The sequence below is a fragment of the Paramisgurnus dabryanus genome, chromosome 2 (assembly GCF_030506205.2).
Source record: "Paramisgurnus dabryanus chromosome 2, PD_genome_1.1, whole genome shotgun sequence".
NCBI lineage: Eukaryota > Metazoa > Chordata > Actinopteri > Cypriniformes > Cobitidae > Paramisgurnus > Paramisgurnus dabryanus.
The window spans coordinates 17484363-17509141 of NC_133338.1; the positions used below are offsets into that span (position 1 = coordinate 17484363).

Consider the following 24779-nt stretch of genomic DNA (forward strand, 5'->3'; position numbering starts at 1 on the left):
GGTTGAATGAGGAGTAAGGGAACCCTGCGGGTTCGTGTCAAAAAGTCCATTCGCAGAATCTGACAGTGTCCCTATCGTGGGGGCGAGGGATCGTACGGCTTAATTGTCAGCCCTTTCCCCATTAACTTAGTGACCGATCCTCACCCTACCATTACCTCGACCCCCGCCCTGACCATATCCATAGCGGCCGTACGGATGCCTCTAGGGGCGCCCTAGGGTCATGGGGGTGCCCCCCACTACCCCCCCTGACACGAAACCACTATTTGTCCATTTGCCCATTATCTGTGCGGATTTAATGTCCAACCCCTTCCGACACTCGGACACGCCCCCAATCACACGAACCCACTATTTGTCCATTTGCCCATTATTGGTGCGGATTAACCCCCTGACCCCTCCTGACCCCCCCCCGACCCCCCCCACCCATGACACGGACCCACTATTTGTCCATTTGCCCATTATTTGTGCGGGATGACCCCCTGACCCCACCTGAACACCCCCCCGACCCCCCCCATGACACGGACCCACTATTTGTCCATTATTTGTGCGGGATGACCCCCTGACCCCACCTGACCACCCCCCCGACCCCCCCCCCCCCCATGACACGGACCCACTATTTGTCCATTTGCCCATTGTTTGTGCGGGATGACCCCCCTGACCCCACCTGCCACCCCCCGACCCCCCCCCCAATGACACGGACCCACTATTTGTCCATTTGCAGACTACTGTTTTGGGAAACGGTCCGAACCCCAAACGGACGTCACGGGCCCGGCTTACGTCCCCTCACGTGCCCTGTAGCGCAGAGTTCGACGCGAAAATGTCGTCCCTGTCCGTTTTTGCTCAATTTGGACCCTAGCTCTACCAAACCACCCCTACCCCCTCCTCCTTCATCGGCTGTTAGCTTGCCAGTCGTCCGTTTCGAGATCCGGCCCGTCTCGGGGTCCTGGGGACGTAGTGACACGAACTAGGTACGAAAAAAACATTGCTTTAATGGAGACGTGTCAGTGCCGTCACGCGGCCCCGTAAGGGCGCACGGCCTCGAAACGCACGTGGTAGCGCAGCGCGGACGGCACCGCTGAGGAATCCGCCGGCCCACCCGCCGCAAACCTTTCGTGACCCTACTTGCCAACCCTAACCCTAGGCGTTTTGCGATCGCACTGGGAGGCACAGCGAGGGCGCTGTGGGCACGGCGTACGCCGAATGCGCGCGGGCTTCGGAGACGTCGTGCGCGGGCCCTCTACTGGACCGCACGCCAAATTTCGGGCACCTAGTCCTTTTCCCGGCCTCGCGGGAGCACTGACAGTTTCCCGCTAAATTAGCGGGTTTCGCGGCCGTTTTCTGGTCGGGTCGAAATTCGGCACCCGCGCGCTTGGGGGCCCCGCCGTACGGGCCCCCGAAGCGCAGACCCGTGGGACCTTCAGAAAAAAAGTTAGCGAAACGAAGCTCGAATGGCAATCAACATGGTGTGGTGGTCTAGGCCATCAAGAGGATCATGATGAGTGATTTTGAGAACATTTGGACAACCTTGTCTTATTTTGGAGCTACGTTCTCCAGATTCGGATATGTCGATCGGGGGCCCCCCAGAGGTCACCTGACACCGCGCGGGGTCACGAGGAGCGCGTCCGCAAACCCATTACGAAAAATAACATTGGTTTAATGGAAAAGTGTCGCAACCACCGCGCGGCCCCGATATGCCCGTCGTAACATCCCACAGGGGGCCCGGCTGGGGACTCCAAAGGACGCGGCAGAGAGCCTATCGCGAGCCGAGTTACTAACCCTAAAACTGGGATTTCGCGCCGCTCCTGGAGACCCGACAGTTTCCCGCGTTTCGGCACGCGGGTTCGTGTCGGCTTCCGATCGAGCCGAAACTCGGCACGCACGCACTCCGGGGTCCCCAACGACGGAACCCGGAAGCGCAGACTCGAGCGACGTTCGGAAGAAGAGCTGTAGGGTCGTATCTCGCGCGGCGGTCGCACTTTGCGGTGGGTTTACGCGGTCGCGAAGACTCCGATTCAACCGGGACGCGCGCGGGTCTGTTAGTCCGGACGTCCTCTCCGCGGAACGCCGAGCATCGCGGCCGAGACCCCTTCGCGACTCGACTTGCCAGCCCTAGTTTTAAGGTTTTCGCCAGGGCGTAGCGCGCGCCTTACGCCACCGGCGCGCGGGTTTCTGATATGTCGCGCGAGAGCCCTCCGACAGCCTGCGCGCCGATTTCTGCGACCTTACGACATTTCCAAGCCTCGTGGGAGACCTGACACTAACGTTTGTTGAAAGTTATACAGGAGGTTGTATATGATGAACAAGCAGTTACTCTTCATGTGCTTTGAGGCTAGCAAGTGCAAAGGTAGAAACTAGATCACTACTCACTAAATAAGGAGTGAATCAAAACATTCATTTGGCATTTGCAAGTTTACCTAGCATGATGGCTAATTAGCGATTAGCAAGCTAATAATATAATACACATTCATTCATGAATAAGAGTACCATTTCATTTTTTAATGTTTAATCTTCAGTGCTGTGAACTTGCTCAGCCAGCTATCCATCGAGTTGTGTGTCATCATCTTACTCAAACATTAGAGTGTCCGTGCTCAACTAAAAGCAGAGACGGCATCTATCTAGGTGAACCGAACAACGGTGTAATGATTCAGTTCGATTCCCAAGACAAGACGGTGCTTACCCGACTGGCCAATAGGAACGTGGCCCCGCCCATGACACAATTTTCACAGAGAAAGCAAAATCCTGACACGAGAGCAAGAAATTGCATCGAAGCAAAGAAAAGCGTTTTGATAGAAACACTTTTTTTTTTGAGAAAATGTTTTCACACTAATAGCAAAAAACATATACTTGAGAGATTTTTTTTCTCAGAAATAATTTTAAAAATTTCTAATTTATATTTTTTATGTTCTATCATGAGAAAATACTTTCTCTCAAAACTTTTTTTAGTCTCAAATATTATTATTTTTTCTATTGGTATGAAAACTTTTTCTCTCAAATATTCTTTTTTTTCTCATGAAATGCTTCTTTGCTATCAGTGTGATAACTTTTTCTTTCAAATAGTTTTATTTCTCTCAGATCATTTAATTTATCGCATGTAATAAAGACGCATATCTCGCTCCATACAGCACAGCACCACACTTTTAGAGCGAGGAGGAAACCAATCGCAACAACCGCGCTTTTCACGTTAAATTCATATATAGCTATGCCCTTCTTGTTTTTCACATCATACATGTATAATAAAGGCCAAATAGATTGTCAAGAGTTAAGAGAGTAACTTGTTTTTTTGTGAATTTCAATTCAAAATGTAATACTATGCTATTCATATTTCGTTAAATCATACAGTGAATGTGTGAAAAAAGTGAAAGATGACAGAATAACTGTAGCGTCGTCTGCATCTAGATGCAGTTTCTAAGATTAAAATTACTTTAATTTAACTGATCAACACAAATACAAGCGCCATAATATAACTGATTGCTTACCAGCATTAAAACCACTTTGTATACACTTTCTTTGTATACAGCGTCCGCTCCTTGAATAAAGAAGCTGCAGCCAATAACGTTGGTGGTTTATTAGTATTAACTGACTAAACACTTGACTCTTACCTGGACATTTAGATATGAAAGTTTTTCATAAACAGTATCTGCGTGAAACATTACAAACATTGATTGGATCTGCCCACATCACTCAGGATCTGCCAAAGCCAATCGCTAACATGGGGTCGTGACGTATATCATGCACCGAAACCGTCTGGAAACAACAAGTCAGAATGATCAGACAAACAAAAGTTACCAAACCTGGTTCTTGCTCCGGCTTTAACTTCTGTATATTCGGCAGTTTTGCAACAACGGACCGAATAGCTTTTCCCACGTCTTTCTCCGCTGCCATTACTGAACTACAACTCAAACTAACGCACAACCTCAACGTCATCGTTCTTAGCCACCCCTATCTGTTCGCTGATTGGTCCTGCAGATTTTTGCAGGAGAAAACGAAACTCTATAGAGCCATCCCAGACGTACTGCTGAAGCTAAATGAAAAATAAGCGGAAGCACGTAGGAGGGCGGAGCCAGGCTAACGCGTACCCCAGGGGGTACGTGAAGAGTTTCCAGGGGGTACGCGAAAAGATTTAGATTTTGCTTTGATCTAATTTACTTTTAATAAAAATGTCTTTCGTTTGTCCAGTCATTGACCTAAGATTGATTTTTGTGAGGAAAGCATTGTAAAAAGGACTACTTTAAATGTAATTTTAAGCTTATCATTAATTTTATTCACCCGTCGTGAATAAATGCGCTGCATGCTCCAAAACGCAATAGCGATGTCCAATTCAAGAACAATCTGACTATTTTCAATTAACCTGAATAGTTTCTAAAGACACTAAATGTATTAAAATTATGTTCAAATAATAATATTCATTCCAGCTGCCTTTGCATTTTCAAATGATGCAAAAAAATATTTGCATCGTTTTTGGCTATACATATTTGATGTCTTTTGAAATTATAGTGATTGTCTTAACACATTTTATTTCTCTTTAAATTTGAAATTATTTAACTTATTTGCACATTTTAATTATCAGTAACTTAAATTAAGATTTTAGTAAATTTAGGGCATTTACTTAAAAGGACGTTAGAGCTCAATTCCAAACTTGCGACAATTTGTGTGTGATTTACTACAAAGGCGCAAATAAAATACCCAGGCACAATAATGACATAAGCACATTTTCATAATGACCGTTGCAATCTACTAAGAGCATCGCAAATTAGTACAGGGTCACAAATTAGAGAACTCGGCAGGACATCGCAATGAAAATGCGGACTGCGAAGTGTGAAATTCCAGCTAAGTGAAAGTAAGAACCGGAGGACGAAAGATGATGGGTTAAAAGAAGTTTTGAAATACCTGATTTGACTCCTCCTTGTGACTTCTCCTCCTCTTTTCTCCAGCAAATTAAACATAGCATGGCAAATTATATATATTTTTTTAAAAAAGTATGTTCCTCTGGCAAAATGTAATATTATCCTCCCATTAATGTTCCTTCTAAAAGGTAAACTTCCACAAATGCATATGCAATAAGGTCGCAAAAATAACACCTTTTCAGAGCTAAATATCTACTGCGTGTCTTTAGTAAGTTCAGTCGTTATTTAACGCCAAAATGATGGTTTGCGCAAGCCGTTAATAAATCTGGGCCTTAAAGGGGTCATATGATGAAATTTTTTAATTTGTAAAATAAGTCTTTGGCGTTACCAGAGTCCGTATGTGACGTTTTATCTCAAAACACCCTACAGATAATTAATTATAGTATGTCAAAATTGCCATTTTGTAGGCCTGAGCAAAATATGCCATTTTTGGGTGTGTCTTTTAAAATGCAAATAAGCTGATAAAATGCAAACACTGATCACAATGATAATGGTTTGTTGAAATAAACATGCTTCATCAGTCAGTGCTTTTTACTTTAAAGAGGCCCTTCCACATAAAACTGTTTTTACTTGTATTTTTGATATGTGTTAGGTCCATATGTGTTTGTGTTGTGTCGAGAATGTGAAAATTAACTTCCACCTCCTCTGTCAGCTCTAGCCACTGAAAAGAAATAAGCAGGGAAATCAGGTCAGTTAGAAAAGCTTATCAGTGTGACGTGGAACTGATCGAGGTGATTACTATTCATGAGCTCTTTAACTTGAGACCGCACCCACATATTACGTGTATTTGAGTTAGTTTTCATAACAAGTTACAGCAAGGATGGCTAAACGTCAACCGTACCGTATTCGGGCCATTGTTTTTCGTCGAGACATCATTCCTATTAAACGAGGGAATCATAACAGTTGCTACATGTTTGGATGTTCAGAAGAACACTGGATTTGAAGAGAGACTGCGATTAAAAAGCAATGCTCCTCCATCAATATTGGATCCGGACAGAATGGCGCAGCTTATGTGAGTAAAACACAGTCTTATGTGTCACTGTGGCGGCTGGTGTTTTCTCTTCCGAGGGACGCGAATTCATGCTGCACACACGTTGAAAGGGTTTATGATAAAAGACACGCGTGTGTGTGTGAGTAAAACACTTTAGTACTATATGTGTCACTGTGGCGGCCGGTGTTTTCTCTTCCAAGGGACGCGAATTCATGCTGCACACGCTTTGAAAGGGTTTATGATAAAAGACACGCGTGTTTGTGTGAGTAAAACACTTTAGTATAATCTGTTATCAGTTGCGGCCGCGATTTCTCTTCAGAGGGACGCGATTCACGCGAATTCATGATGCACACGCATCGAATGTGATAAAAGACACGTGTGTGTTTGTGCGTTCGTTACACGCTCGTCAAAGGGTTTATGTAAAAGACGTTTGTGTGTGTTTGTGTGTGTGTTTTTGTGCGTGGGTTTACGATAAAAGACACGCGTGTGTGTGTCTAAAGGGTTTATGATAAAATATGCGTGTGTAAGAAAGACACTGTGTCTTAAGACACTCACTTAACATTAAACTGATTACACATGAGATTAAATTGAAAGGTAGTTTGAACGAAAAACTGTTATCCAATCATAGCAGTGGGTGTTTACTTCCAAGTCGTCAATCTAGCCCGCCCATTAAAACGGATCATTTCTCTAACCAGCCTCAAAATCAGGGTACAAAATGGCCTATTACTTATTGCTTTTGATGTTTTTGGATGTAAAAACCATGCAAACGTCATGAGTAGACCTCAGACAACAGTATAAAACAATAAAAACAAAAGAGGAAGGGCACCTTTAATGTTTAAAATGAATGAATTAATTAATATTACTAATTATTTGTCTTTAAAACACAACTTTTGTTTAGTTTCGATGAAGGGATACTTGAGCCTTACTGATAGGGCTGTGGTGGTACTTAGGGCTAAAAAGGTTGGGAACCACTGCTCAAGAGAGTCTAAGGGCGCACTCACATTATCCAAACCAAACCAAACCATGCCCCAGCGCGATTGTCACCCCTCCCTACTCCCCCAGATGCACGCACTCACACTACTTCTAATCGATCCGAGTCCGGGCGCGCTTTCGTCATTAAGATGCGATTGTTTTGAAAAAAGCAGGAAGGAAAGCGCTCTCTTAACACTGGAACCCACCGTAATGATAAGTCTATGTTTTTTATTCTGAGTCATTTGGTGCGCGATTACAGACAGCCCCCTCACATGTCATCATATTGCTTAGTTGATCCGTCACGTGTGCAGCTCGGACATTCACGTAACCCCGCTGCTCGCAGCAAAAGGTTTTTACGGAGGCAGATGAACGTGAGTGGTCGCGCAACTGACGTCTTCACCTTTTGAATCGCGCTCAGGCGCGATTGCGCTCACACCGCAGCTTTCCGCGCCTGAGCCCAAGTGAACCGCGCTCCGGCCCACCTCTGCAACCCGTCCGTGGCGCGATTAAACAATCCGCGCCCGGGCACGGAACAGAGCGATCACACTAGTCAAACAAACCAGGCTTTGGGGGTCAAACGTGCCCGAGCGCGGTTTGGTTTGGATAGTGTGAGTGCGCCCTAATAGAGTAATTAACGGCTTTTTGTTCGATCCGCGTGAGCTAAACATTTTTGCTCTGTAATTTTTTACTCGCATAGGCTATATTTCTACATATTTTCGACCAAGTAACACTGAGGATATAATGTAAGTTGGCTATAGATACACTGTAAAAATTTTTACTGTAAATTCACAGTAAATTACTGGTAACCAATTGCATTACTTTCACAGGAAAGTAAAGTATGTAACTTCACAGTAAATTACTGTCATGCAGGTACTGTACTTTCACAGAATGTTACTGTGCCATTTTTACAGTAAATACTTGTGAAATGACAGCTGTATACCGTGATCTTACAGTAGTTATTCCTCCATATTACTGTGATTTAGCAGTATGTTCCTGTAGTACTACGTTATTTAACTGTGAAATTACAAGTAATGTATTTTAGATTACTGTGATATAGCAGCATTATCCCATAGAATAAATGTATTTAGCCATTAAGTTACAGTTCATGCACTGCTATTTAGCAGTAGTCTGCTGTAGAATTACAGTGTTCACTGTAATGTTACTGGCTATATCAATATATTAAAATTAAAAAGATGTTAAATTCAAATAAACACAAAAACAATCGATTTCATACATTTATTTTGTACATAACATATTATTACATATTATTATTACATATTATTCATTGACTATCTCAGATAGTCTAAATAACATCAGAATAATAACTACACAGAATAATATTTCCTTTCGTGCATTGGAACACTGCTTACACTCTACAGCAGGGGTGGGATTCCTGGTCCTTGAAGGTCACTGTCCTGCAAAGTTTAGTTCCAACCCTAATCAAACACAGCTGAAAATCTCAATTAAAGGCTTCAGTATAACTTGGAAATGACATTGAGGTGTGTTTGATTAGGGTTGGAGCTAAACTTTGCAGGACAGTGGCCCTCAAGGACCAGGAATGCCCACCCCTGCTCTACACTGTAAAAAACGGAACTTACATTTTTAAATTTAATCAACTTGAATTTACAATTCATTTAACTTTTTTGACTAATGAAGAGTTGCTATAAATTATAAAATTAAAGTTGTTAGCTTAAGTTATTTCAACTTTATTTTTTATAATTAATAGCAACTCCTCACTAGTCAAGAAAGTTGAAATAAATTGTAATTTAGAGTTAATTAAACTTAAAAAAATAAGTGCAACAAAGATTTGTTTTAGAATGTAGACTGACATTCACTAATTTCTTCATGTTTCTTTATTTAAAGGTGCTCTAAGCGAATTGAAGCGTTTTAGACCATAAAACATTTTTTGTTACATACCGGAAACATCTCCTCACTATCTGCTTGCTGCCTGTCCGCTGATCAAACTGTAAAAAAACGCGATCTCTGTAGACAGCCCAGGCTTCACAAACGGCAATATCAACAAATGGCCAAACCTACAAACAGAAACCATAACAAAGTGTTCCAGCCAATAAACGACAAGAAGGATTTGGGGGTGGGGGTTGGGCGCGTTCATGAAAGCACGGAAGGGAGGGGGAGGGGGAGGAGTTAGCTACGCTCTGTCTGTTTGAAAACAGTTCAAACATCAACAGGAAGTGACGTCGCACATTATTCGCTTAGAGCGCCTTTAACAGAGACAATATAGAACAGGGGTCTCTAACCTTTTTGTGAGCAAGGTCTACCACAATGTATAAAACATTCTGGGGGGCTACCTTTTGATATAGTCTACTCAAAACTTTTTTGTTGTACTTGTTGATTTTATTTTATTGTAATTGTTGATATGTTTTTGTATTGTTTAAAATGTTAACATATGTAAACCAAGCCAAGCCAATATAAATAATATGTAATAAATAAATATTACAATTGAGACTATTAATAGAATATGATTTGGTGGGCACCTACAGACTCTGTGCGGGCTACCTGCTGCCCATGGGCACCATGTTGGAGACTCCTGATAAAGAACATAGTAAGAGTACAAAGTGTACAATCGCCTCTAGCTAAACAAAGAACTAGTATTTGTGACACACTAGACTGACATCCATTCAAGTCATACGTTTTCTTATCAGTGTACAGACTTGCAGCTTGTTGTTTCTGTCCTTTCTGCCTGTCTGTCTCTGAATTAATGCCCAAGAAGCACCTATAAACAAAAAGGCAGAGAGAAAAGCTGTTAGTTTCTTTCAAGTGGGATGAAAAAGTTGCCAGTTCACCACCTTCAGTTGGTCACTGCTGTTGCAGTACAGAGCACACTAAAGTTAGCTCAGTTTGGACAAGGTGGTCCAACAAAGCTGGTCTAAGACTTTTGCACAGTCACTAGCCTCAGTTGCACTATCGGGCCTGTGCAAGCCAGGGCTTCAAACGGGCCTCGCGGAGCCAATAGCCTCAGACCTCCAGCTGTGTAGCCAAAATCACGACGCGTTTGCATTGTCAAGCCAATAGCGCCGCAGCGCTTCAGAAAACCCCGCCCTTAATACGCCTACCTGGATGTAACGTCACACAACTCCGCCTGTTTTACCGTGAGGAAGTCACTTCAATCTGACAGGAGACGGGAGTGAGATCGCATCATCATACAACAAACATAAAGAACATAACTGAGGCGGCTGTTTGCACGGTGAAAGCCAAGATGAGAAGATAGAGATGTTTGCTCCATCCGCGGTGTTACTCTTGTTGGCTGCACACGAGCGATCTCACGACGAGACAATATCAGATGATCAATAAGCAATAGTAAACTTTATTAAATAAAGCGTTCATCTACCTAATGTGCCATTATACTATATACACAATATTTTAAAGAAGATAACGATTCATAGTTTTACATTTATATAAAATAATCTTATTTTAAAATATGCACGTGTGTCTAAATATGTAACGTTAAGTTTGTAATTATAGTTCTATGGCGATGTAAACATACTTACACATTATAAGAGGTGTGATATCTTTAATCATGAAAACGTTAATAGTTGAGCATCACATGAAACGCAAGGTAACTGTCTAATAGCTATTTCAATAATGTGTCAATCAATAAATACTTTTGTCTATAAAGAACTGCCTCGAATAGCTGAATAAGACTGAAAATCACTTTACTTGCATCTCAAAACGTTTGAGAAATCATTAGAAAATGTACTCGTTAAGAATCAACTCTGAATATACACAAGTATTTAAAAAGCTATGTTACAGTGGTTAAGTTAATGATGGTTATATTTACCATTTTGTTGCATACCATTTCTGTGTTTCAGATGTGATCCACATTAAGCAATCATTTTCAATAAACTGACAAGCAGCCGTAGTAATAATAGCGCGGTACTTTATTTACATATGAAGTTTATATCAGTGCACAAACAGGTGTATTTAAAGACATCTCCTCCAGATGGATTTTAAGATGCATGGCTCCTGTCGTCTCATCATCATCATCTTCGTTTCATCTCCTGCTCTTTTATCTGTTGCTGTGTCATCTTTCATATACTAAATAAAAACTCCTGGATGACAAAGCTTTACGTTGGCATTTTTCTGTAAAACGGACACAAAAGAAAGCGGCACATGTGATGTTTTGTATAAAGGGTTTGTAAATACACATACAGTATACCGACATAAGTTTGCTACATTCATATAAGAGTCAAATTAATCTCCAAAATACCAGAAAGCATGGCTATGACTAATATAATAAAACCATGGTTACTTTTTCTAAGGGCTGACTAAAAATTCAACAGAGATGACAATATAACACAAAAAACACAACAAACACCCATGTAAGACACTTATGCAATCGTTAATTGTATTGTATTTTAAGTGTTTTGTATGCAAACATTATGGGCTCTATCTTGCACCCAGCGCATTTGACTTTGTCAGTGACGCATGTATCATTCGTATTTTGCGCCGGCGCACAGCGGGGTTTTTCCCTCCACAGATGCACGTCAGCAAACTAGGGAATGAACTTGCGCTCCCTGGGCGGTTCAGCGCAAAAAGGAGGCGTGTTGCGGCGCAAACCATCTCTTATGCTATTTTGCAGTTTCAAAAAACAATTGCGCTACTAACCAAAAAAAATTAGTCTAAAGTCAGTGGCGCGTTGCGCGATGTTCATTATGCTATTTTAAGGGCGCATGCTTGACCATAATGTATAGCGTGCACAACGCGCATACACTTTGCTTATCTAATCTACACAGATGCAACAGTTATTTTTGCAAATCATAAATTTTTACACTTAAAAATATTAATACACGAGATAAGGGGAATCATAGTGGTGAGCATTGTGGTGATAGTTTTTATTTATTCTCATGCAAATAACGATTAAAATATTTTCATAACTTTGTTGTGTGGCTGTATTACGTTTATTTTATGTAAATAATAGTTAAAATATGTTTTCATAAGAAACCTTAATGTATATGAACTTGATTTGTAAGAGTACTTTGGGGTTGGACCTTGCTTGCGTTTCTTGGGTCCGATTTCAAAGCCCCCAAACCCTTTCAGCGGTGAGGGTGGACGCAGCGATGTCCTCTGCTGGCGTCAAGTACTGAGGCAGATCCACCTCCCGTTACACGGCGTGCCCGATTTATGCTGGCAAGCGTGGGATTCCCCCGTACAAGGACGTCGGTCTCCTCGGCTGTGAACCGCTCCTGGCGTGCGCCTGGTAAATCCGTCATAATAATAGCAACCCGCCATGGAACTTGCGCCCTTGCGTTTAAAGGGAATGTTGGCTAGCGTTCTGATTGGTTTATTTGACGTTACGCCCAAACCACACCTATGAATAATGAACCTACTTCAGACCAACCCCTTATTGATTTGCGCCCGGCGCAAGAGTTATTTCTCACGCCGGGAAAATAGCAACAGCGCCCAAGATCCGCCCACAAACTCACTTGCGCGTTGCGCTTCGCACTTGCGTTTCAGATCGTTAAAATAGAGCCCTATGTGTTAACTCACCGACTGTAGATACCGTGACTCGAGTGATCGCTTCTTTAATATATGGACGATGAAATGATGATCCAACACACATCCTTAATTTCTCAGCACTGTTGCACTTTAAACACTTTGTTCTGTGTCCGAAACTTTATAAACTTCTCCCGAACCGGTAGCGGTGTGCGCGTCTTTTGTTTTTTACATATGCAGATCATTTTCTTCAGTCCGAAGTACAAACATAGCAGGCATCTTCCGTTAAACAGTAAATTACTGGTGATCCCGATTATTTTTAAAGTTTTAAATCTGCAGACAGATGGTTGCGCATCTTGCCAGAGACTCAGATAAACTCCGCCTTTGACCTTTACCACTCCCCTAGCCCCGAGAAGCCTGATCAGGCCCAAGGAATTCGGCGGGCCAGAAAAGCCGGGCCTTAAGCCCCAACGAAGCACCAGTGAAGCACGACCATGCCCCGGAAGTGACAATGCAAACGCCGCGGGCCTCGGCAGGCACTGGCACGCCCGCTTGAAGCCCGATAGTGCAAACACGGCTACTGTGTGTATATATGCAGTTAGGTTAGGTATCTAACATCCTGTTAGGCAGTGGTTAAATGTAAGGCCGCTGATGTGAGTGGGGCGTTTCTGTTGCGTGTCAGTTGAGTGGCAGCTGCTTCGCATTTTCTGTGTTTTTACACACCAGAACCGTGCCTGACACGGGGCTGGCGCGCTACAGCTGCAGTAGGTGACATAGAGGGATGCCGCCGACAGACCAGGCATAAATATAATGCCTACTGATAAAGGACACTGTTAACAGGTGCAATATTTGAAAATCGATATGTATATATATATATATATATATATATATATATATATATATATATATTTTTTTTTTTTTTTTTTTATTACATTTATATCTGAATTTATGTCAACCTATAGACTTTCAAACATCAAAATGTCATTAATTATTATGTATTTGTGTACAAAATGAAATATAAACATATTTTCCTATTCTATTTTGCCTGGAAACACTTCCAACAGACTTGCGTGTCACATGAAAAAAAGGCGTCGGTTCTGTTTCTAGCATGCACTCGTTTTCCGCGCAGCTCGAGCCGTGCCTGAGACGCACATCTTAAGAAGGCAGTCTGCAAGCTCTAACCTGTTAACATGGGAGCCGAATTAAAAACAGACACACCACGCATCCAGTGTGTCACCGGCCTAAGTTAACGAAGTACAAATACCTTGTTACTGTATTTTAAGTAAATTTTCCATGTATTTGTACTTTACTTAAGTAAAATCTATAGTACATACTTTTGACTTTTACTTTGTTACATTTTGCAACAAATTATCTGTAGTTTTACTTTACTACATTTCTACAACACCATCGTTCCTTTACGTACCTGTTCCTGTTATTATGTTATGCGATCTGACGAGCGTAGGCTAAGCGTCAGTTTTCATATGTACTTTTGCGTGCAAACGCGCATGCAGACCGCTGATAGGCAGCATCCACACGTGTAACCACAGTAGCAGCTCAACCGCCAAAGAAGTAGCAGCTTGCTCAGTTAACCCACAAATGAAGAAGAAACAGCAGCTTGTTGTGTATGTTTTGAGAAGACTAGCAGTGATGGAAATAAAAAGCGAGTGACTTTTGTTGCAGTTTGAGTTAAATCACTCCTCAACTTGACCCATCTTTGTTCTCACCATCGCAAACGGATATAGACCGTTTCAGCAGTAACAACATAAACTAGCGGCTGTCGCGGTCCACATATAACTTCCGCTAAGAATAAATAACAACAAAGTTCTTTAAACGTAGTTTATTTATATAACAAGCAAAAAAAACAACACCACATAGATTACATAGGAAACCAAAACATTTGTTATTTTCGACGAGGCAATTTGTTCAAGAGATCAGTTTAACAACTAGTCAGACCATAAAAAAAAACGAAACCGGAAGTAAAGGTCGGATCCAGACGCGTATTTCGTGCGTCCGATGAATCCGTCTATACCTATGAAGCAGATTTTTTTTACCTGACGGGAAGGGTTCTAGTGGACCAATCACAGGGCTTGTGGACCGTGTAGATCCGATGCGTCACGCGCTGTTAAAATTAAAATTTCTACACAAAGCTACACACAGGCTACGGATAACCTACGGCCTAGCTACGGTGTAGACCCCTTAAGGGATAGTTCATCTTAAAATGAATTTTTTTATGTTTATCAGCTTACCCCCAGGTGTGAGGATTTGTGACAAGAAAAGAACCCAAATGCAGACGTAAATAAATAAGGATTTATTGCACAAAACAGGGGAAAACAAAGACCCACGAGGGGGTAAAACAAGACAGGATCACACTACACTAAACTAACATAAAACTAAACATGAACCAACATTAACTACAAATAACAAACTAGGGATGGCTCCCGCGAAACTGACGTTTCGACACTGTGTCGAGATCCCGAAGCATAAATGTTTCGAAACACTGCTCCGAAATGTGATTCGAAACACCCATGTCACGTGATGAAGTGATTCGAAACACCAAGCGGTGCATTTCACAAGTATTTCGAAAGGTGGCGTACCTGTCGAATCTGCTTCGAATCTTAAACTGACAGGGTAGGAAACAAAACTGACAATACCTCATAGATGCGTTTTTGGCAAGATCAAATACTAAATTACTGAAAAGAAGTAATTTTTCCTCATAGGTATGTAGCACTTAGGCTACTTACAAAAAATGCATGCCAGCAAGTGTCCCTTGTGTGAGAATGTTTTCAAAGGCTGGAGAAATTATATGTAAAAAAAGTAGCTGGTTGAGTTTATCAACACAGAACAATTTATATATTTGAATAAAGATCTTTATATGTAAACAATGTGGCATATTATGGCTTGATATATTTTATGAATCTCTTATTATTTATTTGGTATATCTCTATTCTATTTTTTTTCATTAAATAGACCCGAATAGCCTATAGTTATCGACAATTGTGAGCCTAAAAGCTCATGTAGTTGTCAAACAGATGTTAAAACAACATCAAATTGTTCGCGCTATTTTGTCAATTATTGGGAGCAGTTTGCTAGCTGGAGCCATTCACTTCCAGTCTTTGTGCTAAGCTAAGCTAGCGGGGAGTGCGTCAGACATAGTTACAGCACACACGGAGATGGGAAAGATATGTATGGACTTATCTAACTCTGGCCCAGGTGAAAAAGTAGTACACTTTCATAATATACTTAAAGTGCTCTATTTTCGCACACTAATTTTTTACTTACTAAAAGTAATTTTTTAGTACTTTTTAAGATGTTCTTAAGATTATCTAAGTGTACTTCACTGTGCTATTTTGAGACACCATGAATTTAAACTAAAATGCACTTTTAACATACTATCTCTGTATTAAAAATTTATTTATTTAACACTTGTATTAAACTTGAACCCAACTTTCAAACTTGAACCCAATTAAACCAAGTTAATTTATCTACTAATATATAATTAAAAATGCCATGAATAAATATTCATTGCCTTCTGTTGGATATTAAATTCGTTTTGTACATTTATAGGTGCATAAATATAATTTTAATTTCTTTAAAACACTGTTGTGTTCTGTATTTACCGATGCTCTGTAATTTTGCACTTAAAAAACCTTCTTGTTAGAAAATTGTTCTTCAATTAATTTTTTTTTCAAAAATATATTTAGCTGGAGGCTAGTATAGCTTGTAAATCTTTCTCAAAAAAGGAAAGACATGTAACTTAGCCTACCCTGCTTCAACATCGGTGCACCTTGTTCTGGATTTAAATAATAATTTTATTTTAGTAAATGAAGGCGGTAAAACCACATAGCGCACTAGTGAGCCACGCAAAATCACCGCATTTACCGTTTAATCACCGTTTACATCGGGATATTGCCAATTCCATGTATACAGGAACTCTCTGCATATACTCTATATATACTCTCTGCTCACGCATGTAAATGGGTTATTTTGAATGTTTCAGAAACACGAAACCCGACCTTAACCTGACCATAACCCGAATATTTACAGCATGTAAATGTAGTCACTGTGTCCCTGAGCAAGACACTTAACCCCTATGTTGCTACAGAGGCGTGCAACCTCTGACATATATATATATATATATATATATATATATATATATATATATATATATATATATATATATATAGCAATTGTAAGTCACTTTAGATAAAAGCATCAGCTAAACGAATAAATAAATAAGTAATACAAATAAAATAACAATAAATCATTGTTGTAATCATGCTGTATGTAAAGCTGTTGTATGTTCTTCTATCATTCACAGTCACACACACACACACACACACACACACACACACACACACACACACACATACATTCACTAACATACATGTATTTGTGTAATTTGCTTTATTTTTTTGTCAGATTGCATTTCTGGGTCTGACAACCGCAGAGAGAACAAACCTGTTGCACAGACAGAGGAAACTCCCTCAGGCCTCGCTCAGACAAAATCCATTCAAGTAAGATGCTAATACTGCTTAAATGCTTATCACGGCCAATTCTGCATTTCTTCCATTGATGCTATTAGAGCAATTAGACCAATTGAAAATGTTTTAGGCAGCACTTTCTGTTTATGGGAAAGTGTTTAGAAAATATGTTTAAATGCTTTTAGTAGTAGTAGTTTGACAAATAAGCCGTATTAAACTGTATTTAACTCCACTAAAACACTTTTGTTCTTTGTGCTGCAGTCTTGGAGTGGTGAGAAATCTGGTGAACTTCTTCCAGTGTCGATGCTGTGGTCTTTGTAAGCCAGTGGTGCTTGACTGGACTCAGCAGTATCCAATGGGTCTCAGCAGAGAGCATCCCATGTTCAGTGGTCCAGATGCTGTCTAACGTCCATTGACAAGTGACTCACTCAGGGAGAGCAGTGTCTCCTCTTGGACAATAGAACTGCCATGGACTTATTATGGCTACATTATGCTATAATAAAGGTTGTTAATTTGTATGTGTAATGGAATATTTTAAAGTTAAATATTTTGTAAGGTACTTAAACAGGTAACCTCTTACTGAAAAATCGTCTTTTTGTAAGGAGTTTTCTAAATCAGAGCAGTTTGTTTTCCTACAAATCTTTACCAAAAATAGCTATCAAATAAAATGCTGAGTTACAAAATCTTGTTGACGGTATACCATCTGTGGAAAAACTACATTTCTTATTTTTTTGAGAAATGTACATCTAGATCATAGGCGGAGCTCTAAAACATTACTTTGTAAGTTATTTTGTAAAATAAATTAATCTGATCATAATATTTGTATTTTATCAAAACTTTGCACTTGTTAAAGTCACTTTTTATGTTGCCATCCAATCACAATGAAGAAGAGGTATCTAAAGCGCTCATCTTTCAAACAATGACTGGCATGTGCAGCTGCCTTAAAACCTTTGGTGGAGTCCTTGATTTTACCCCAAGATTGTATAAATTAATTGCCAATGTACTGTTCACTGCATATTAATTTTCCTTCTCGTTTTTAACCTGTATAAATTAGCCATTAAATTGTCGCGTTTTAGAAGTTAATTAAATGCCCTAAAATTAATTAACCCCGTGCATGATTTTTTTTATTGCAGTGTAGATACTGTAGTGAGTAACCCATTAAACCTCTTACCTTTCATATAATTGCTGTTTATATTTACTGTCAAGCAGTAATTCATTATAATTTAGGATGCTTCAATATTTGGGATGCTATATAATAATAAAAACTGCTACAGTTGAGTGTAATTTAGCTCAATATAGTTCTATTATTATTATTATCATTAATAAACATACAATTAACAGTGCTCATTCTGTACAGTTACAAAATATGAAATCCATTATCGTTTTTATCCAACATTAGGGCTGTATGTTATTTTAATGTAGTCAATTAATTTTTTTAAGTTTAATTATCATAACAGTGGTGGTTGGTGATTTCTTCTGTGGCGCAAATTCAAAATATGTTTTTGGAGTGTCGTGTGTTGTTCGTCATCCCAAAATATGTGTTTGTTGCGTCATGTGAACCATGTGCATCATGCGTTTTGTCAAAATAAGTGTCTGCTGCACACATGTCGAAACGGTTTATGATAAAGGATACATTCACAAAATACTCACAAGTCTTACTTAACTGTAAACTCTAATTACACATGAGATTAAGCGAGTGTCTGGCAAACACGAGTGTCACTTTTATCATAAACCCTTTTAGACTCTTGTTTAGGCTGGCACTTATTTTGACAAGACGCTTGATGCACATGGTTAACATGACGCAGCAAACACATATTTTGAAATGATGAACCACACACATGAGGGGCTAAATACATGTTGTGACAAGCTTCACACCGTGCGCCCTAAAAAAAAAAGAAGTCACCGGCCGCCACTGATCTTTAGTTTGTGAGTAAAAATCATAGCACTTGATACTATGATAGACCACTCTGCCCTCCTTAAGCTCAAATGTCAAGCTATGCCGATGATCAAGATATAAATTACTCAGATCTGAAATAACTTTGATATGACTTGGATATACTCTGCTGAGCTACCAATTCATTATTTCTGTAAGTAAAATGTACTTAAACATTAACTCATTAAATCATAATCAAATCAATTAATAAAAATTATTTTAGTGGCAGTTTTTACCTTTTTGTAGTCATTAATAACCACTGTGTTGTACCGGACCATATGTGTTAGTATCAAAATGTCAACATCATCTTTACAGCAATTGTCAGTACTATTCTGTATAATTTTTGTAAAAAATAATCAATTGCAATTGTAAGAAAAATGTGCTATTCTTGAAACCTGTTCTGTGCTTTGGAATAAATCAGACTTTGGAATAAATCTAACTTGTTAATGAGTGTTCCTTCAAAACTGTAACCACGGTTCCCTGATAGAGGGAACGAGATGTTGTGTCGATGATGACAGTAGGGGTGTGATCTTGCACTGCAAAAAATGACTTTCTAACTAAGTATTTTTTGTCTTGTTTTCAGTACAAATATCTAAAAGTTCTTAAATCAAGATGCATTTTTTTGATGAGCATTATGACCTTAGAAAATGTGTTTAGTTTTTAGACAAAAATATATATTTTAAATGAATTTGTTGCTTAAAACAATTAAACAACTTTGTATTTACTGGAAAGAGAGACCAAACCAGTGAGCTGTGAAGAACAAAAGCTACTGAATGGTGCATGCCGTCTCCTTTTATACATGCAGGCGTGGGCGGAGACTGGCATGCAAATGTCATTATTGTGATGGTTTTATTCATTCATTTTTTTATTCATGTTTCCTGTTGTTTTAAGTAAATACAAGATATTGCTTCACTAAAATGTATATAATCACATTGCCTGCATTGTCTAGTTTGTATTCAAGCACAGCTGTCATCTGACAATAGATCTGCTTGTTTTACTTATTTTGTCCACTACAAAATAATGTGTAATATAATATCTGTAACAGTGATAGAGACCGTAGTAGAGTTGTCAAGTTACTGATGCAATCAGCTGTTAGTGCACCTGTCCTTCATACACACGCATACGTTTTCATGCCTGTTATTAGGTTTGTTCGAGTTTATGCACCGCTGTACCAACAGATTAGCCTGGTACAACCAGACTCTCGTACATTCATTTCATTTGTACAGAGTCTGGCCACGCTCCATTGCAAAGCGTTACTTCCGTTAAGGAGGGTCCATTGTTGAAGTTTAAAACTATTGGATCTGCCCAGAGTCACTCAGGATCTGCCAAAGCCAATCGCTAACGTGTGGTCGTGACGTATGATCACTGAAACCGTCCGTAAACTACAAGTCAGAATAATCAGACAAACAAAACTTAGCCATTACTGAACTACAACTCAAACTGACGCACAACCTCAACGTCATCGTTCTTAGCCACCCCCATCTGTTCGCTGATTGGTCCTGCAGATTTTTGCAGGAGAAAACGAAACTCTATAGCTGTGTCCCAATTCAAGGGCTGCAACCTTTTGAGCATTCGACCTTAAAAGGTGAGCACTCGGTCTTTCAAGGTGGAAGCCTCAGAAGTATAGCCTGGCTCCGCCCTCCTACGTGCTTTCGCTTAATTTTCATTTCGCTTCAGCAGTACGTCTGGGATGGCTCTATAGAGTTTCGTTTTCTCCTGTAAAAATCTGCAGGACCAATCAGCGAACAGATGGGGGTGGCTAAGAACGATGACGTTGAGGTCGTGCGTCAGTTTGAGTTGTAGTTCAGTAATGGCAGCGGAGAAAGATGTGAGAAAAGCTATTCGGTCCGTTGTTGCAAAACTGCCGAATATACAGAAGTTAAAGCCGGAGCAAGAACCAGGTTTGCTAAGTTTTGTTTGTCTGATTATTCTGACTTGTTGTTTCCGGACGGTTTTGTTGCATGATATACGTCACGACCACACGTTAGCGATTGGCTTTGGCAGATCCTGAGTGACTCTGGGCAGATCCAATAGTTTTAAACTTCAACAATGGACCCTCCTTAACGGAAGTAACGCTTTGCAATGGAGCGTGGCCAGACTCTCTGTACAAATGAAATGAATGTACAAGAGTCTGGTTGGACCAGGCTATCAGAAGTTCGCGAAGAGAACTGAAATGAGACGGTCTAACCTTCGAGGACCCATAATTAGGGTCACCTGCTGCACGCGCCCACCTGCACGTTTCTGACTTATTAAAATAAATATGACATCAGAAAAATCATTAATTTATTTTAGAAATATAACACGTTGATGTATATTAAACTATTCAACAGTATACCAAATTAATCAACCTTATAAATATACGCAACATAAAAAGAATATTATTAACACAAAACATAACTTATAATACCAAAACAGTGACAAGAAAAAATGTTTTCTGATAAATAATACACTTTTATTTAATAAAGGTTTTAATTGTTTATTTTAGAATATCCACCCATTATATGCAGCCGTTGCAGACGCGCAATGACTCTTGGTATATCCTCGGCTGTTAAGGATCCATTCGTTCTATCCTTAACAGCATGGAGAAATGAGGACGCATTTTGAGGCTTCATTCTAATCATTTTTTGAATTGGGACGGCCTTACTGGCCTTAAGTCGCGCTGCTGTGACGCAATCGGTCTTAAAATACGTCCTTAGAAGGTCGCAGCCTTTAAATTGGGACACAGCTTATAGAGCAATCCCAGACATACTGCTGAAGCGAAATGAAAATTAAGCGGAAGCACGTAGGAGGGCGGAGCCAGGCTACCAACAGATGGATGACATCAAAGTACCGTGAGAGCGATTTCAGAAATCATACGGAGAAGTCTGATTTTGAGTTGCTCTCGCGGTATTGTGATGTCAATCTCTTGTCGATTCTGGTGGTTCCGCATGAAGTCTACTACGTCATATGTCACATGATAACGTCAACATGGCGAATGCTGTCCATACTTAATGCGAACGTAGGTACTGTCTTTGCGCACGTTAAGTAGGTACCCAGTGAAATTCAGTACCTACACAGTAAGTATGCTATTTCGGATTCAGCCCAAGACAGATTTTACCACAGTAGTAGAAGACAATACTGTTTCCCAACTATAGGGGGACCCCACGAGTTAGACTTTAATGACTTTAATGACTTTGTGAATTGAGTTTAATGATTTTCATAATTTTTCTAAGGAATATATCTACTGTTTCTCTAAATTCACATTAATTCATTGTCATTTCCACAACACCCTGTAATAATTTTTTTAAATATTTAAAAAGTTCTCAACACATTAAAAAAGTATCCACAATTTATGAGATCATGCTCTACTTAATATAACAATTCAATTTATTTATTTTCTTATAAGCTCTTACCCAAACCAATTTTAAATTTTAGGGCAGATAATTTATCTCATTGTATAATTATTATACATTGTGGAGAAAATTGTAAAACTACTTAGAAAACTGATCTTAGACAATTCTGGGGTGGCATAAGTTCTATTTTTAAATAACAGCTGTATTTTGAGATGTGGTGGAAATGACATTTGTTCATTGCAGGTCTAAAAAAAATTAAATACTAACAATTTCTCTTGTAATCTAAGTTTGTCCTCTTACAGACCTTAAAACTAGACAAATTGCTTAAACTTATCAGAATATGTTGGGTGACTTAAGCAAGTTTTTGTTATTTAAATTCACAAGGCTAAAAGTGCCCCTAGTTGAAAAAACGCCCACAAATAAAATATTAACAAAACTCGCAAGCTCAAAATGTGACCGCTTCTTTAGAAAAGTCTGATGACGCGACCTTATGATGACGTCATCACCAGAGCGCGATCTATCGCGTCTTTCCGTTTACATTGCCTTGTCTCTCGTGTTTTCTAATGTTAAACGATTTTATTATCACGCATATCATTTGGATTACAATATCATCAGATATCTGCGATTTAGTTGTCAATGTAAGTTATACATTATTATATTATCATTGAGCTGTACATGTTGAAAGAGTTTGTTTGTACAATGTCTTTACTGATAAATATCATGCTTCGGCGTATTAAAAAACGAAATGTTATATAAACACAATCATACTGTTTATTACAATCATGTATTTAACTGTCTTACTGTTGTTTGAGAGCGTATATTTAGCCAATACCGCCCTACCATTATCGCAGAGGTTTTCAATCTTGTTCCAGGGGACAAACTGCTCTGCATATTTGTATGTCTCCCTTAACTGACACACCCAGGCTGTTTCTCAAACGCGATGATGCGTCCTAGAAAGACTGCATATCTCGGCCGCCACGCAGTGGACAATAAACATAACATTTTTCAAGAACATTTTTTGAAGGGGACACCAATAATAAAGGCAAAATGTTCTCTAAAATGTACATCACTTAATTAGCCTGGTTAGCCAGACCTACATCAAGATGTAAGGTCTGGCAACTCTTCACACAAACGGCTCAATGCAAGGGGCGGGATATAAGGTTGTCCCTCAAAATGCCTCTGCACGCAATAGGATAGCACTATGACCAATCAGAGCAACGAAGAAGGTGACGTAGTTACCGTAACCAGTCGGCAAAACTCCAAACACATCTTTCTTGCTTAAAAAGGACTTCAGTAGGGTTATTTGCTATTCTCTCAAAGAAAAACATAAGTCTAAGTCCTCCAGAGTCGCGGCCAAAGCCGCTTCAAAAGAAAGCTGTTCGCCAGCAGCAGCAGCCATTCTTTGTTTTCAAGTAGGAACCGTTGCAGCTCTGTCGTCATCATGTTAAGCCCGCCCCACAGACGCTACACACGATGTGATTGGCCTGACCAAATTTTGGTTTTTGGAGCTGTTAAGTGTATTGTGAGTGCCTAGACCAGGGGTTCTCAAAGTCCGGACTCCGGTCCGGATCCGGACCCGACGGGAACTTGATCCGGACCCGCGTCCACTTCATATTACAAGTGCATTAATTTCTATGTGATTGATTAAATGTGTGCATTTGCTAATTTACAAATGCATATTAAACTTGTAAACCATTCGTTTAGTTTTTTTTTAATTTAAGAGTATTCCTGGTCCGAAAATAAAACGAGTTATTTAAAAATTTCCTGTGTGACGCTGTCACACTCAGATATTATGCACAGCTACTTCATGCACTACGGCTTTTGATCAGTAAATCCTTATCAATCTGAAATCACTGTTGGTTTGAGTCGTTTATAACATGCTTTTGAAAAAACACTCGTCAACCATAATCTTTATACATATTCTTTATTATCATGAAAATACCTGAAAAGGTTTGAAGAACAGCAATATAAATATATCCTTAAGACATTTCCTAGAGCTGCGTGTGTCTGGTTCTTCGGCTGCAGCGCATATTGAGTTTCTGCAAGAGAGCGCCCCCTGGCTTTTGGATGTAGCGGCATTTCACAGTAATTCATTGAGAAGCATATAGCAAGCATCATCAGCCAATTTATAGTTGCACCCCTAATTTTGGTCATTGTCTCCGCCAACCAATCACACTTTTTTTGCCATGGTTTATGTATCTGATGTAAAACAAACTTTGCCATTTCTCTAATTAGGTTGCTCTGTATTTTGCACCTGGTTACTTTTGGCATATTTCTTGTGTTTATGTTTAAAAAATGTTTTTACTTTAAATGCAAAATACACATGTTATGTTTTTCCCAGACTATTTGTGCTGATTTGTTATATAAACAAGTGATTTACATAAAGTTATTACCATGCTTGACAATTTTTGTAATAACCAGTTTTTCCGGACCCATGAAAATGATGAGAATTCAGATTTGGACCTTTGAATGTAAACTTTGAGAACCCCTGGCCTAGACTAAACCCTTGCAGCAAATATATTTTGCGGCCGCTAGGGTGCGTCTAGATTTCTAGGCTATCACTTAATATTAACTTCTTGTTTATTAAACTTATAAAATCAAAATCACATTTGTTATCATGCTAATACTGCACTGAAGAAAGAAAAACGAAGAAAAAATATAGCTGCAAGCAGCGATGGCGGGCCCTCGCACGTTTTTTTACCGCTACACGGTGCC

At 39.7% G+C, this 24779-nt stretch overlaps 1 protein-coding gene across 3 annotated transcripts in view; it reads left to right on the forward strand.

Moving 5' to 3' along the window:
* The window catches only part of LOC135764855 (putative palmitoyltransferase ZDHHC13), a 316314-nt gene that overhangs the window by 285750 nt on the left and 5785 nt on the right, over window positions 1-24779 (forward strand). Inside the window, exons 16-17 of one of the 3 annotated variants that reach the window (XM_073811960.1) lie at window positions 16738-16832; window positions 17061-19179. The exons of 1 other annotated variant lie outside the window; for it this stretch is intronic. In XM_073811960.1, the coding sequence (XP_073668061.1) occupies window positions 16738-16832; window positions 17061-17205 (240 nt within the window). In that variant the 3' untranslated portion in view covers window positions 17206-19179. Of the gene's footprint in view, window positions 1-16737; window positions 16833-17060; window positions 19180-22546; window positions 22703-24779 lie in introns of those variants that run through there. One more of the 3 variants, XM_065275548.1, reaches the window with a different exon arrangement.